The 15,887-nt window shown below is 41.6% G+C and overlaps 1 protein-coding gene across 5 annotated transcripts in view; it reads left to right on the forward strand.

The window, feature by feature from the left end:
• Window positions 1–2,066: 2,066 nt before the first annotated feature.
• Window positions 2,067–15,887, forward strand: part of ptpn13 (protein tyrosine phosphatase non-receptor type 13) — a 43,818-nt gene continuing 29,997 nt past the window's right edge. For all 5 annotated transcript variants that reach the window (XM_062412932.1, XM_062412933.1, XM_062412936.1 and 2 more), the window contains exons 1-6: window positions 2,067–2,380; window positions 7,999–8,118; window positions 11,788–11,954; window positions 13,362–13,427; window positions 15,004–15,189; window positions 15,415–15,502. In XM_062412932.1, the coding sequence (XP_062268916.1) occupies window positions 8,004–8,118; window positions 11,788–11,954; window positions 13,362–13,427; window positions 15,004–15,189; window positions 15,415–15,502 (622 nt within the window). In that variant the 5' untranslated portion in view covers window positions 2,067–2,380; window positions 7,999–8,003. The remainder of the gene's footprint in view (window positions 2,381–7,998; window positions 8,119–11,787; window positions 11,955–13,361; window positions 13,428–15,003; window positions 15,190–15,414; window positions 15,503–15,887) is intronic.

Genomic DNA, 15,887 nt, shown 5'->3' on the forward strand with positions numbered 1-15,887 from the left:
CTTGACTGCAAATGGCCTCTGGGGCTCAGACGAGCTCTGATGAGGGAGGTATTTAGGACAGCACTGACAGAAATAGAAAGAGGTAGGAATCCCAAATTCAGAGCCTCTTGGTTACGATCTATGAGACGTTAGTCATCACAACCCTGTTGGCCTCTCAGTCTCCTGCGTGGGGGCCTCTCTGCCTGAGGTGAAGCACAGAGATTAAAGACTATTGTTTTACAGAGATAACACATCATTTTGGCAGCGGTTTATCTGACGACTTTTCCATGCTGCTACAAGTTAGAAAACTGCAGGAAATGCCTCAAACATGAGAAAGGTTTATAACAGTGATCATATATACCGCACTCTTTGTGGCCAATGGGAAAAGCTCCTGGTAAAAGTTCAGGACAGCTCACATACACGCGGGGCAGCACCCAACCCTCCAGTCACTCAACACATTCTCCTCCTTTTCTGGAAAATGCCGTTTAAAAAACAATATTGTGTTGTAAATTTTTCTAGATGAGGTGAATTCAAAACTATTTAAACCATTACATGCCACTGACTGCAATTCACAATTCCTACAGCCAACAATGGAGCTACTTGTCTTGTGTTGCAACAGGAATGTTCACCATTTAATCAGATTACTCTGTGCCATACATGAGGAGAACGAATATTTGTAACGGTGGTGTTTTATTCACAGATTGTTGATGATGCTGAGAAACTAAAATGCTTATTCCGTGACAAAATCTATGTGATTAAATTTTCTGTTTTGTAATTCTGCTCTGTTGCACAGTACCAGTCACATTCAATTTTTCTGGGCCTTTTACTGAAACATTCAATTCAAATTTGAAAAAGGTCAAAAGTAACATGCTAAAAGTGTCAAAACAGTCAGAAATCATATCATTCTTTATCAAACAAGGTGGCGCTAAGTAGTAAGAACTGGTGATATAAGCATGTCCTGTTGACACTGAGTCCCACCAACCCCCAAATGGATGGGGGCAAGGCATCGGATTCCTGCCCAAGACTGATGGGTGATCAGTCAGCAACACATTCTGTTATCACTCAAAGCCTCTAAATTGCTGGACAACATGAACATTCTTTATCTAGAGAGACAAACCACCGCCACTTCTTATCACTGGAGATAATGATCATGCATTCTTAACACCGACAGGCTGTGGCAGGCAGAGATACAGAGAGATAGGCCTTTCACCACAGCCACCATTGTTTAGAGGCAGCATGTACTGACCACTAAATGCCACAAGATGGCACAAGACAGTCCATGAATGTGGGGCAGCAACTTTGAAGTGCACCATGGGAAGGAAGTGCTCAACTGTGAATTGCTTCCGGACCGCTTGAAACGACTGTCAGGCAACTTTGATGTCATGGGAAAGAAAATATAGGAAGTCCTTGACACAACAGGAAATAAAAAAATGCAAAAACACAAAAATCATGAAACACAACAGCAAATATATAACACAGCTGCAAGAAAGGAATGTGTGTATAGTGATTTGTCGTGTTTGTGATTTGTTGTTGTCTTTTGTGGTGAATTGTTGTGGTTCGTTGTTGGGTTACGTGATTTGTCAGATTGTGTGATTTGCCCCTATGTCTCTTGATGTAAGGTTGTGTTTTATGATTTGTCGTCGTCTTTGGGATTTATCGTTGCACTTCAGGGCCACCGTAAAAAAAAAGAACCTAATCTTGACATACATATTTGGTTACATACTTAGTAAATTGTCAGCTCCTCCTCCCAACAAACTCCAGGGATGTAAAATAAGACATAAGATGATGATGTCTCTGATCGGAGGTTTGTATTATCAGCTATTGATTTAAACAAATAAGTTCAGTCACTGGAGGGAAAGAGTTCAGAGGGTGAGGGAGGTTTGTGACCTAAACTCACACTGATCAAACCATCTTCTCCATAATCAAACATTTCCTCCCAGTTGTGTGTCTGTGTGTGTGTTACTATAGAAACGACGGTGGACAGTCAGGTGTCTGGTTACTCCCAGTTACTCCCAGTCACTCCCAGCCAGCCCACGCTCCCCGGCCTGAGGGAGGGGTTACTCGGCTGCTCAGCAGTAACACGGCCGCTCAGAGCCGAGCAGTGGCCGTCAAACGCGACTTCGGAGCTTAAGTGGAGATTTTGTATTACTTTATCTTTTTTTAATCCGGAGGAGAAAAGCCGCCGTGCAGCCGCTGGTCTCCGTAGGGCGAAGTCACCGCTGGGGACCGGGAGGAAAGACCTGTTGCCCGGCTGTGTTTGTGCGTGACTCCTCGCCGCGTCGGAGCCAAGATGTTGCTTTGTGGACGGGATGGCGTCGGCTCCCGCTGGTGTGCGCACACATAAGCCTCGCCGGAGTACGAACCTTTCCCTCCCGAGTGTTTCTGTAGCTCGTCCTCTCCGGTAAGTTTCCCATTAGCCGCTCAAAAAAACTATTATTTGTGAAGTTAATCGTTTTTCCAGCGAAGTTTGGCGTAGCCGCTGTCAGCTACTCGCTCTCTCTCTCCCCCGGGAAAGCTGAGGGGCTTGAGTCGGTTGCTGCTGCCGCGCTAAAGTCTGTTTGTCTGTTTTATCCCATGATTAAAAAAAAGCATTAGCAAGGCTGTTAGCAACTTAAACTCTTACTCTCTATGTTTAACCAGGAACTTCTGCTGTGTGTGTGTGTGTGTGTGGCATTGAAGTCACAACAAATGACATGAAGCATCTTTGACCACACTAGTGACCCCCCCCCATGAAGCAGCCATGAGAGCCCACAACATGGTGTCCCACCCAACAAACTTCTTCAAAGTTCATTCTCCTGCATTATTTCTGCAACCCTGACCACGACATGCATGCTGCACTCCAGAGTCTAAAAGTGTCAGCGCTGGCTGAACATTTTATTGGGGGGGGGTTGCAAGAAGCCCAGTCGCTCCCCCTCCCCCCCATCACCATAGAAATGTAGCAAAGCTGACTCAAAGGTCAAAGGTCGGGATGTTTCTTTTGTGAATCTGTGTCATTTAAGACTAAAGGAAGAAACAATGTGATGGAGCGAGATGATCCGTTCCCGTCCTGCGTGGCTCTGGTGGAGATGGTGTGAGCATCATCATAGGAAAAATGGCCAGTGGGCTGGGTTTGTGTGTTGGGTAAAGAGGCGGAAGAAGGGGGGGGGGGGTAGCTGGAGTGAGGTTTTTCTTTTCTTTTCAAAACCCTGCTCTGCATGTCACGGTATTCACAGCAACCCTGTGATTAACAGAAATGGAGCGGATGAGGTCGAGACCAAAATGAGAAGTGAGGGCTGTCGGTCCAGAGTTGGGCTGATAATCATGGATAGTCGTGGCTCTCTTCCTCCTCCTCCTCCTTCTTCTTCCTCCTCCTCCTCCTCCCCCCCGTCCCTGGCACTGCTGAGAAACCCAACGTCCAGGGTGGCTTAAGACAGAACCGCTCCATAGCTGGAGATGCAGGGTTCGGTGATGTATTGGGCAATGTTCTGTCCATCAAGGGGAGGGGGGGGAGACCCTGCGTTTAATAGAAAATCTGGAAAAGCGTGTGGGCAAATTGCCCCGGTTGTGAGCGGGGGTACAATTAATGAAAACCAGCCACTGGGTTTACCCTTTGATTTAGGTGAGTCACCAGTTGTGTCGTGCACCATTCCCGCTACTGTTTTCCTGACAGGAAACACGAGGACGGCATGTCTGTAAACACAGGCCCAGTGGTTCTACTTGTGTCACTGGGAAGAACACATTGAAGATGGTACTTTAGCGTCAGGTTCCTAACCTGTGCGTCTGCAGTTTAACATTTCAGCTGTCTGCTCTCGGTTTGTTGATGTTCTCTGAAAACATCACTTCTTACATCATTACCCCTGTCGAGAGGACAGTCAGATCCAGACCTTCCTGGATGCCGTGTGTTTGAAATTTGTATTCATGTGCTCTCGCCGCCTGCACAATGCGTTATGATTCTGGGAAGAGAGGTTCACTCAGAGTTTGTCGTTGAATTTTTCCTGGCACGTATCGACTTCACCTCAGCGCTGGCACCGAGATCCTCTCCTCGCCAGCTTCTGTTCCAAATGTGTTTGCCAGCTGAGACCACAGTTGTGATGTTTGGAGGATATGAGCAAATTCCTGCTCATATCTTGTGTTATGAGTTATGCTTTTGGAAGAAGAAGTGGAATCTGGCGTGTTTTTATGGGTGATTGCTTCAAAAGTGCAGCAACTCTGGGGTTTTTTTAAGATTTTGGATAACGGAAAGAAAGATGTATGTGCTTCTCCGGCCTTTTTTTTCGTTCCAAATGGAGAAGGGATGAACATTGAAAGGAAGCAGAACCTGAAATTGTTTCTACCTTCTGGGTTATTCAGCCGAAGTGCTAGGTTTCAGGTTGTTGTTTTCTGTTTCATTTCATGGGTTGCAGTTGTGTCTCAGACAGGAAGGTGGGAGGAAAGGAAAAGCTTCACTTAAGTGCTGAGTAAAGAAGACTATCACGTTTCCAGGATTATTTTCTCAAAATCCTTGTGACTGACTGTCAAACACTTTGCAGCAGCAGCGGACTTAAGCCATGTTTAGTTGTTTTTTTTTGCTCTAGTTATAGTGTGGGAATATGTGGGAATACCTAGGAACAAACATCCCCACTGTTTGATGAAAGAGGGAGAGAATGAGGCGCTGAAGTGGGGAAGGCTGTCTGCTCTCACTGTTTTGGGCCGTTGCCTCCTAAGCCCCCTCAATAATGAGTATGACCATAGTCCAATGAGAGAGGAGCTGGCCTGCGCCGCAGCCTCAGCACGGATAAAAAACATTCCACTGTAGGTCTCTGCTGAAATAACAAGGGCCACAAAACAATCGGTCTTCACAGCACCGGCTCTCCCCATTCTCATGGGTAATGAGCAAGATGGGTAGTAACCCACTTCGCCTCACACTTCACGCCTCCAATGGACTAGAATGGTTAACCTGCATTCCTGCATAAACTATTAGTCCTCTGCCTCATTAACTCTCTTCTCCGCGTCACAGGAAGGATGTTGTTTCACATATTTCCTTCAGATCCGTTTCGCTGACACCAATAATGCTGCTGACTCATTTATGGGAAGATGCTTTCAGAGGAGTGCCATTCTCAGATTTGTCTTTTTATGCCAACGCAACTAAACTGGTTATGCTGCGTTTCAAAATGTAACTTCAACTTTGAATTTGTTTTCATTGTATCAACCTCTCTGGACCGAATATCTGAAATAAGAACTGTTGGATAGATTGTCAAAAAATAGGTGAGATTTGGTTCCTAGATTATATTTCTTAACAAATTCAGTGACAGTCTAAATTGAAAGAGAGAACTATCTTCAAACCCTGCTTATTTTCTTTCCTTCACATGGACGGAGTCATGGTAGCAAGGTCTTGTCAATACATGTGTTCAACCAATCACGGGACAGTTTCAGCTGTCAATCCTCCCGTTATCACTCTTGTTATATTACAGCAAATAACTGATTAAAACCAAACTCATGAGAAAAAGAACTCTTCCATACATTCTGATAAGGAAGACCTGAAACTACATAAAAACTGTTGAGGCTTCCAAGTGGTGATCAAGAGTCTTTGGCTTCACTTTTGGGGAGCAGTCCGGTCGGCCATCTTTACAGTTTATGTGAGGAATATGTGCATGAAGCATTATTGTGGCTAAAACATGACCAGTAGGTCCATAAGGAGGCCGACCTGACAGATTTGTAGCCAGTATTGTGATGAGTTTTGCCAAAGCATACAGCATGAAGCCCCTTTTTATAGTTTTTAGTTTAAATTTTTTCAATGTACGTGAGGCGAAGAGGCACAGAGGCTCCCAGAATGAATGGACTTCTGGTTGACTTGCAAACACTTACACAGAGCAATGTGGCTCGTGCTTTTACGTGATACCAAACGTCTGTGAATATATGAAACAAATGAATAAACAAACGAATAAACATTATGGCCATATATTTACCTTGAATAAAAAAAAACTAAAAAAAAACTACTAACAACTTTTGAAACTAACACTTTAGTAGCACTTAAATGGCACTTACTTAAAGCACTTTGTAGTTTGGCTTTATTTTGAAGAAATTGTACTTTCTTGATTCTTGTCGTCCTTGGTGTGTACCCTCGGGTTTGAATGCACTTATTGTAAGTCGCTTTGGATAAAAGCGTCAGCTAAATGAAATGTAATGTAATGTAATATATGGTCCGAGACCAGGACTCAAACCTGCAGGTGCATTGCTGTTAGCAGAACGTCAAGAAAACAATATCACAGAACACAGTCCGACACATTTCACTTGTCGCTGTTAAGCTCTTTTTTTGGGAGCTAAATCTGTGCACCTGCCAAGCTCTTTAGTTTTGCATTGAAAGACTGTGGAAACTATTTTAAGGTTGTTGTGGAAAGTTGTGCCATAGACAACGAATGATGAACAAATGTCCTCTCATAATCTCTGGTACTGATCCCACACATGGCTGATGTTTGCTCGCTCTTGCATAAAGGTTAAGACTTGTTTCCTGTTTGGATGTCTTTTCGTTTGCTTTGTCTTTTAAGTCATGGGCTAAACGTTTTTTAGATTTATGAAGTCATGAGTAACAGCTGGGATGAGACAAGTCCAACTAGATTCAGTGTGGTGTTTAATGTGGGTTTGCTGAGATTTTTGTCGGGAAAAATCAGCTTCAAAAGTTCCGAACATCAGAAAAGCTGTCAGTGTTAAAATGATGGATTTGTTTTCAGTTAAATCCGGTTTCACAAGTTTCTTGTTAAATTGTACCATGACTGTCACTTGGCCGGGTAAATTTGGTGCCTGCACACTGAACCAAAGGTTGTTTTTTTAGGTATCGTATAAAGAGGAGGAACAAAAAAAAAGGTATTTGAATTGACTTGGGGCGTTTTCAAGGTTTCATTATTCAAGAACTCTCAGCATACTTTTTCTGATCACTTGATTTAGGTGCTGTGCAAAATGGCTTGTAAAAGACCTCGTATTTGCACTGGAGGTTATGCAGAATCTTGTCATATAGTTTGTTTTTATGCACATAAAGATTTTCCTCCATAATGGTACAGGCCTCGCTGGCCAATAGGCCAATCATAACCTCTGCTAGGCCAAACCTTTTTTTAAACAAAGTAAAAAATGGGGCCAATGAAATAACTGTCCATATCATGATGCCCTGACAAAATCATTCTCCAAACCAAGGTAGATAAAGTGCAGCAATGAATCACGCTCACTATGTTTATGATGTTGCAGAGGTCAAGAGTTAAATAGCTTATTTTTCATGCAATAGAATATTTCTGTAATTGTTTTAATTGAGAGGGATTTCTTTTACTCTGTGCTTTTGCGTTCCTGAGCACTTTGTGTTTTGGGTTGTTTTGATAAGCATGATAAACTGGAAAAAATTGTTTAGGAAACACTGACTTTTATGCACGATATGTACTTTATTTTGTCTCAATAGAAACTCTGAAATGCTGCGACCATATTTTTGCACTCAACAAATTCCTCCTCATGCAAATGAGAAATTGAAGTCACAACAAGAAAACACTCTCTTGCTCAACCCACTTAGTTGTCATGGCTCCGACCACACCCATCTTTGAACTCAGCCTTCATTTTGATCTCAACTACGCCTGTCAAGTTTTATTTTAGCATTTTATCCGGTTGTGACAGAGTAACACTCAAAATAGTTGGACATTGCCACTTAGTTGAAAGTAACTCATGTAAAGCAGGATGTGTCTGCATGTGTAGCTCTTCTTCCGCTGCAGACAAGGATAAGACACTGATGCAGGAGTTTACTTTAGGGCATGACAAAGAACAAAACGTTGATCTGAACTGAATGTGCCAAATGTATCAATGATCCCAACCCAGCCTGGGAAGTTAAATATAAAAGTATAGAAGACATACATGATGTGAGGTGCAGATGTTCTCCGTCTTACCTTGTGCCAGAGGATCCTGTCATATAGCAGCACAGACAGCTTTAGCTATTCTCTCCTGTTTTTATGGTTTAAGCTTATTTATGTGTTTGTGTGCGTAATCATTGTCTGGTATAAATCAGTTGTCTCCTTTTCACTTTGTACACAGGGAAGATGCATGTGTCTCTGGCCGAAGCCCTGGAGGTCCGAGGAGGTCCGCTCCAGGAGGAGGAGGTCTGGGCGGTGCTCAGCCAGAGTGCGGAGAGCCTCCAAGAACTCTTTCATAAAGGTATTGAACATGTGGAATCAAGTTCTTAGAGACGTTTCCTTGGAATGAGTGTACATGCACAAAACACTTTCTTACATACACCACTTTCCTATGTCCCACCTTTCCTTTATTTACTTTTTTAACAACCTTCTCTGTAATTCTTCTAACCGTTTTTTAACATTTGTTAATTGCCCGATATCGAATCCCATGTAATGCATTGTGTTTAATTCAATATACTGGATTTTAGCCTTTACAACGTCTTAAATATGTGAAAATGTTACTTATTATGTCTTGAGTAGGTTTAAGTAGGCCTTTATATTGTTAAAGTTAATTTAACACTTCTTCAGTCAAGCTTGAAAGTCTACAATCACACTGGTCTGAATTTATCGCAGAGCACTTGTTGCAGCCTGTAGTTTATGAGGGTTACTCTGCTCTATACTTCTTCACCTTGCTGTCAATTATGTTGAAGTATAATTCATGGACTTTTATGGATATTCCTTCTTGTCTGTCATAGTTGATATACGTAGGTTCTAAAATTGTATTTGTTGCAACCTGCAGGAACCTGGCATGAAGGTTACTGCTTTCTAGGTTAATGTTCATCTCGTTAAAGTTACCTTTTATTTTATAGATGATATGATTCACATTTAAACTGTGTAGTTATTTAATTGTCAGCATCTTTTGTAAGATGGTAGTGTGGGTAGTTGTGTTTGTATCGTCCTCATTAGTCATTGGTCGTCCTTGAAGGCCGAGGGAGATAAAGTTGTCCTGTGACAGTGGGTCTTTGTAAATAAAGGAAACTTCCACAACGGCTGGCTAACAGAAGCGTAACTATGGAGACGTCAGACAGGATATGAGTCAGAGGCCGTCGCACAACCTTGTATGTTTATTAAAGGCCAAAGGTGTTGTTGCCGTTTCCATTCGACACATTGGTGCTGCTGATTATGTCAACTTTAAATAAGTCAACAATAATATTCCTCATTGTTGCCATTGAAAAGTAGCCAAGATCGGACCGTGGGTTCCTGAAGTAATCGGTTTGACCTTAAATTCCACAGTTGTTGACAGATTCCGGTCATGCAAGCTCTGGGCTCACACATTTGTGAGAAGCTGTTGGAATCTATTGATTGTCAGTTATCAATCAGTTGTTAATCATGATTGTCAGTTCCTAATCGATTGTCAGGAGAATTAACGATCGATTTTTGATTAATCGTTAATATTTTATAGTAAAATGCACTATTTGCTCTGTTAAAATGCAGTGAAAATATAGGTCTTTATTACAAGGTGAACAACTCTTGTGGCAGTTAAACGGGAACCGCTCACTGGTTACACTTGAAAATATGCGCTGCTGTTCTCTTAAGCCCCGATGAGAGTGCAGCTAGCCGCTGTGAGCTAGCTGGATTTTACGGTTCTCGACCTCTCAGTCCGGTGGTTGTCACCCCTCACCCAAAGCCAGCGCTGTCTGGGTCCGAAGGGGCTAGCTTTGGAGCTAGACCTCCTACTTGAAGAGAGCAGTGGACTCCTCAGGCGCTCATGGAGACGTATAGCTTTGCAGTGTTGGCAGTGAACGCAACAGAATTATGTCTATGACAAAATGTCATCTAGGAAATTCTTAAGGATCAATTAATCGATTGTCGCTTAATTATGCCCATCCCTCGTTTTTACTAACGGTCACTAACCTACCTGTAACTTTTATTGGCAGTGTAATTATTTTACAGATTATGGGTATACATGAGTATTTTTGGCAATGCGACTTGGCTATTTAGACTATTTAATAATGCATGATTATTTATAGCTCAGTTTGAAAATGTAATGGTCTTTTTCACTTTGAAAACGCAAATAAAATGTTCTCCCCATGTACCCCCTGAACCACTTTGCGTACCCCTGGGGGTACATGTACCCCAGTTTGGGAACCGAGGTTTTAGATGAATTAATCTGCGCATGACATTGTGCTGCAGTGATTGTGATGGTTGATTACCCCTCCCCCTTTCTTTCCTCCAGTGTGTAGTTGTGTAGCTATACTGAGCAAATTGTGGCCTCTCGTGTACACGTACAGTTTTAGACTGCTGAGTGAGGCTAAAATTTGAAGAGCAGATGTTGGAACCAGCTATTATATAGTCACCGAGCTATGTAAAGAAGTATGTTTACCACAAGAGTGGATAAATAATGGTGGCCATTTAAAACATTTTCATCTGTTAGATGACCTATTCAGCTATTAAGAGTCATGGAGAAGTTGAGTCTTCGCTGGTTTATACTTAAAATAGCATAACAACAATAAAATACTGTGCTATGTTTCCGACTTATAAAGATTTATTTTTTTGTTTCTGTCAGTGTGTTCTGCTGTGTTGTATGGAGGCTAAATTTACCTTTCCAAATATTGTGAGTGGAGTCACCTTGTCGAACACTTAACCATTAGCACACATTTCCCCTGTGGTTAAACAGTAGTGTATGGTTACTGTTTGACTGATTTGTTTGAATAGGTGATGTGTGAACTTTTCAGATTTGTCAGAGCGATTCCTCCTCATGTTCCCATCTTCATATTATGTAGGATCATACAGAAACCAGTGCCTTCTACATTTGTCCGTTTCTTCGTCTCCTGTTTACCTCGTCTTCGTTCTGCTCTGCTGTGTTTGTGGAACTCACCGGGGTTATCTACTTCTCCACATCTGTCACTCTCCAGTGGCGTGTCTGCTGTGGGAATTGAATGCATGGTTCACAGTGCAGTTTGTCAGCATCTACTTTTGTGGGAGGACCTATCACTGTGATGGATCATGATAATTCCCATGCTCCTAATAAGCTCAGATAGCGACTTATCAGGCCGATGAATAACATTGTTATCAGATAAAGAACTTGCAATTGTACACTTGTATGGTACATATTCAAGTCTGATATTTACATGAGTGGTTCTGTTAAATCCTGTATGGTTTCAGTTCAGTTTATCTGCAGAAAAAGTTGTTTCCTTTGTAATTCATCCCAAAATACAAAACGTACAGTATTTGCTCAGGCTGAGTCATGAACTTCTGCTCAGCTCTGTTATTGCTTCTCCCGAGCAAACGTTCCGAGTGGGATACACCTAGTAACCCACTCTACTTTTGAGCAGGATCTCCAAATGTTCACTTTGTGTTTTAAACAGGAAACTTGTATTTACATAGTAAATTCCAGGTTTCGAAAGCAGATATTTGGTGCCTTGATTCCCAGTTCGGCTGTTCATTTTTCTGCGCTTCTCTCCGAGTCGAGTATCAGTCGAAGAAAAGAATTTTGCAGCACTGCTCAAACATTCCTTTGTGTATTTTTAAAACATTCTCTGACCAAAGTGCTGGCTGTGGCTTTGTAGGAAAAGAGAATTACGCTGTGTAGCAGTTCCTCTCTGTTTCCATGCCTCAACAGTTATTTTCTTGCAGGCTAAGAAAGCAACATGTGTTTTTGTTTACTTCAGTCATCTTGAATTTCCATAAACTCCAAAAGCCTCAGCGAGAAACATTCACTGTGGTCCGATTTGTCTGCAGTTAGGCAGTTAATGCTCGGACAATATTGGATGCTTTAAAACACAGTACTTCACTTTAACAGTGCGTGTATGTTTTTGTGATAATTGCTAAGAATCCAAATAATGGAATTCCAACACGTTGTTGTATTTGTTATCCTGTTTTTGTTCCTGATCATATCTCCAGTGGTTTAATTATCTGTTTCCCCCTCCAGACCCTTCAGCCATGGGCTTCATCATCTCTCCCTGGTCCCTCTTGCTCATGCCCTCGGGCAACATCTCATTCACGGACGAATATGTGACCCAGCAGGACTTGAGAGCGTTCACAGCCCCTGAGGTCCTGGAGGGGCTTTCCTTGACTTCAGTCTCGGACATTGAGAAGGTACAAACTTAACACAACCCATGTGATGAAAGAAACTCACAATCGTACAAGTGTATAATTTCTAATGCTTCATTATTGTGCATTATATCACCCACATCTTATGTTAGTGCTTATGTGTTAGGACACTTTGGTATAAAATTGCACATATGCAGGCACAAGTATTTTTTTTGCGTCCAGCTTCCCTACGACTGACATATTTCTACATAGTTTGTGTTCAACTGGTGAACTGCTTTATCTTTTCTTTCATTTATTATAATTTCATTTGATCTACTCTGTCCAATAGATCTTGTCATTATATGCTCAAGCTGGAGTTATGGCTGTAGAAACCCTCTCTTGTGGTGATGGATGAATTGTGCAACAGCAAGATTCAGAACAAGAGCAACCATATTATTATTTCCTGCATTGCGAGATATGACTTATTTTACATATCCCTCCCCCCCCCCCACAATTCATCCCTGCCCCTCTGGCGGAGGAGCCCAGAGCTTGCATGACTGGATTCCTGTTTCTGGCACAGCCCCGCAGACCTCAACACAGATTTGTGCTGAGTCAGTTTTCCAGCCCTAGGCCCGTCTCCCCAGCCAAGTTATTTCAGTGTAGAAAGTATAATCTGTTTCTCTCATTATCAGACACTGGGTAAATATACGTCAGCTGCGAATGCCCCCATTTTTCCTTTCACTTATTCTCATCTTGTGCGGTGGTTATCGCTGCATTTAAAGGGAGCCTTATAAGTTTCCACATTTTCTGAAGGCGCGAGTGCGTTTTTAAATTTGCGTTTTGAGATCTGCTCCTAAAAGACCTAGACGAGTGTGCTGCATTCTTTGGCAATCCCTGAATTATTCTTTCCTCTACCAAGCTCAACATTCAGGGGAAGTGACTTCTCTCCAAGTAATGAGTGCAGAGTAATAAGGACAGGAAAATGGAAAATGTTTTTGGATTTAGACTGAAAGCCCCTGTTTTTTTTCATTCCCAGAGAAGAAGAATGAATTCCTTTTATTACACCAGCAGTTAGTGAGCACTGGTCTGTCTCTCTCTGTCATACACATGAGAAAGTTCGACTTATTTCAACAGGGTTCAATGCCTAGTGAATCTGAATGCATCAAAACCTTTATATTACTCATCTTTCTATTTCTTTACTTTTATTACCTCCACCAGGGAGGTTATGTTTTCCCCTCTGTCCGTTTGTTGGTTTGGTTTCGAAGCAATCTGAATGTTTTTTTCACTTTCTCTAAATTAGCACAATATTTTTTTTCCACATTTTTACAATTTTCCCCATGTATAATTTTTGACTGTTGATCAAAAAACAACAGGGACAATCAGTCAAACTCAGTGAGAACTTGATTTAACTTTAAGGGGACTGATGGGCGTAAGAGCTTCTGTAACGTAAGAATTGTTTTTTTGTTTTTACAGATGCACATGTACTCTCTGGGGATGACCCTGTTCTGGGGAGCGGATTACGAGATCCCCCAAAGTCAGGTAAATCATAACTACAGACACTGTCCTACAAATGGATACAATAAGGAAACATATACATTTCGTGATTAACCTCATGATGATGACGGAAATGAATTCATTTCCAATAAACTCAACAAATGATTTTGGCCTTTATGCTTTCAAAAACTAACCCTTTCACTACAACCGGACTGAAACTAGGAAAAGAGACTATCAGGAGGGACCACTTTGCATATTAAAAACTGAAACAGTTAACAATCCAAAGCAAATTCATTGTCAAGGTTTGATAATATCTCCCATGTGAGTGAGGTGGACATAAACCAAAACTCAAGTTTTAATTTTCACATCACACTGGCATCATGAAAATGTGCATAGTGTGTAGAATAAGTGTGTGGTAACACACAATTTATAATACTTCAAGGAGTTCCATATTTCAGTCATACTAATGTAGCCCAAATGCTTCATAACTTTTCTGAAAGCAGCAGTTTCTCAGCATCTGCCTTTTTTATCTTTATCTGAATGTCCCATCTTGATAAGAAAAACGTGCAAGCTCTACGCACTCTGGAATAGATTTGAATGTGCAAATAGTCCTCTTTCACAATGTGTTCATATCTCAGTAAGAGCAAGCCAGGTGTAAAACCCAATCCTCATGGCGCGTTCAGAACTGTGAGAAAGTGCCGGCCACAGGGAGACAACGTAACTTGCACTCATAGTTATTCATCCGCTTCGCTTTACTTAAGAGCTCAGGCTCAATCATCTCTAATCGTATAATTTTCTTCAAACATCGCTGTAGTTTGTAACAATCTTAAAATCAAATACAACATGTTATAATTTCTGACGCATTCAAACAATGGAAAGAAGTGTCCAGCAAAAGACATGCATTTGAAACCCTGGCTATTCAGACACTTTAAGTCCAAAGCTGCTTTCAGTCATGCAACGAAACTCTGGAGATTCTTAGTGAAACAGAGGTTCAACCACTTCCAGCCTCAGTAATGTGGCATGCTTCCAAGGGAAGCAGAATATGTCGGCTGGGTATAGTTGCTGGACGAATTACAGTGAAGATTTTCAGCAGAGATTGGACTACTCAAAAGTGAGTTTATAAAAAAGAGAGTGATACTCAGCTGTAGATAGTTGTAGAAGACTTTTAGCCTCCTCAAACACCTCCCTCTTATGATGTTTCGTCAGGAGATGGACGATCATAAACATTTATTCTTTTGGAAACGAAAACACAGGAGTGTATATATATCTTGGCAATACTCTTATTCACTCTGCAACACCAACCCCTGAGTCAGATAACTTCTCTGAGCCAAAGCCACAAAATCCACATTAATGAAAATGTTTTTTTTCTGTGTACAATGCAAAGTATTTTACGTAGGAGAAGAAATTTAATTTTACGAGAATGAAGTCATAATTCAGAAGAAATTCATTCATAGATGGAGATTTAAAAGTAGGTTGTGGGTTTGTGCCTCGTTATCTGAACACAAAGAAATCTACATGATGATACAGATATCAGCTTCAGAGATGCCTAAGACTCAACAGTACCTTGATGAGTACCTGCTCTCATCACTGTATGTTATCTGTGATTTTGTTTGTGATGTAGCCTATGAAGTTGGGGGAACACCTGAACAGCCTGCTCCTCAACATGTGCGATGACGTCACAATAAGTCGAATGTCGCTGCGCACGGTGCTGGACATCTGCAGCAAACACATCCGAAACTCCACCTGTGACCCTCCCTTCTCCTACATCCGAAAACTGGTCCGCTTGGTACTGGGCAGCCTTTCTCAGGTACACACTTAAGTCATGGAACTACAACACAACACAACCCTCAATTGTCTATTGTCTATCTTTTAGAATCTTCCAGAAAACCTGCGAGTTAACTGCTCAGATAATGGGGCTAGTGATGCTCGACCACAATTTTAGGATGGATGACTGTCAAATGGAAAAAACTCTCTTACCTCCATCTTTGTTTTCACTCCCTTTACTTCCCCTGTCTTTGTCTTTTTTCCTCAGCTGGACGGTCTGTTGACTGATAGAGAGTCTCTTCCGGAGCGGAGTAAGGAGATTCGAGAGAGGCTGAGGGGAAAAGGTTTACCCTTGGGTAAGATGAGCTTGCCCTCGCACACTCAACACAGGGCAACTAGATCTGAATTTTACATGTATAGAGGAAGTTTTTAATGGTGTAGAAAGTAATTTATTTACGCAGTGATTTTAAATCTATTTCCTACCAGTAGTTCATGATAATGGTTTCTGTTTAATACAAAGCAGGCCACCCATATGCTTCCTTATCTTCATGTGAGTGACAAAATGTATCAGAGCCTGGAACCGGAACAAGTCACCAGACTCTGGATAAGTAGGTTATTTTGAGATAATGATGAGAATATTTAACGTGATATTTAGATCCAAAAAGTAATCAAGGCTTTGATCAGTTGATGGTGTGTGGTTGGATATATTGTTTATATATTAAAAGTTGGATCTAGATGCCT

Source organism: Platichthys flesus, chromosome 19, assembly GCF_949316205.1.
Source record: "Platichthys flesus chromosome 19, fPlaFle2.1, whole genome shotgun sequence".
Lineage (NCBI taxonomy): Eukaryota > Metazoa > Chordata > Actinopteri > Pleuronectiformes > Pleuronectidae > Platichthys > Platichthys flesus.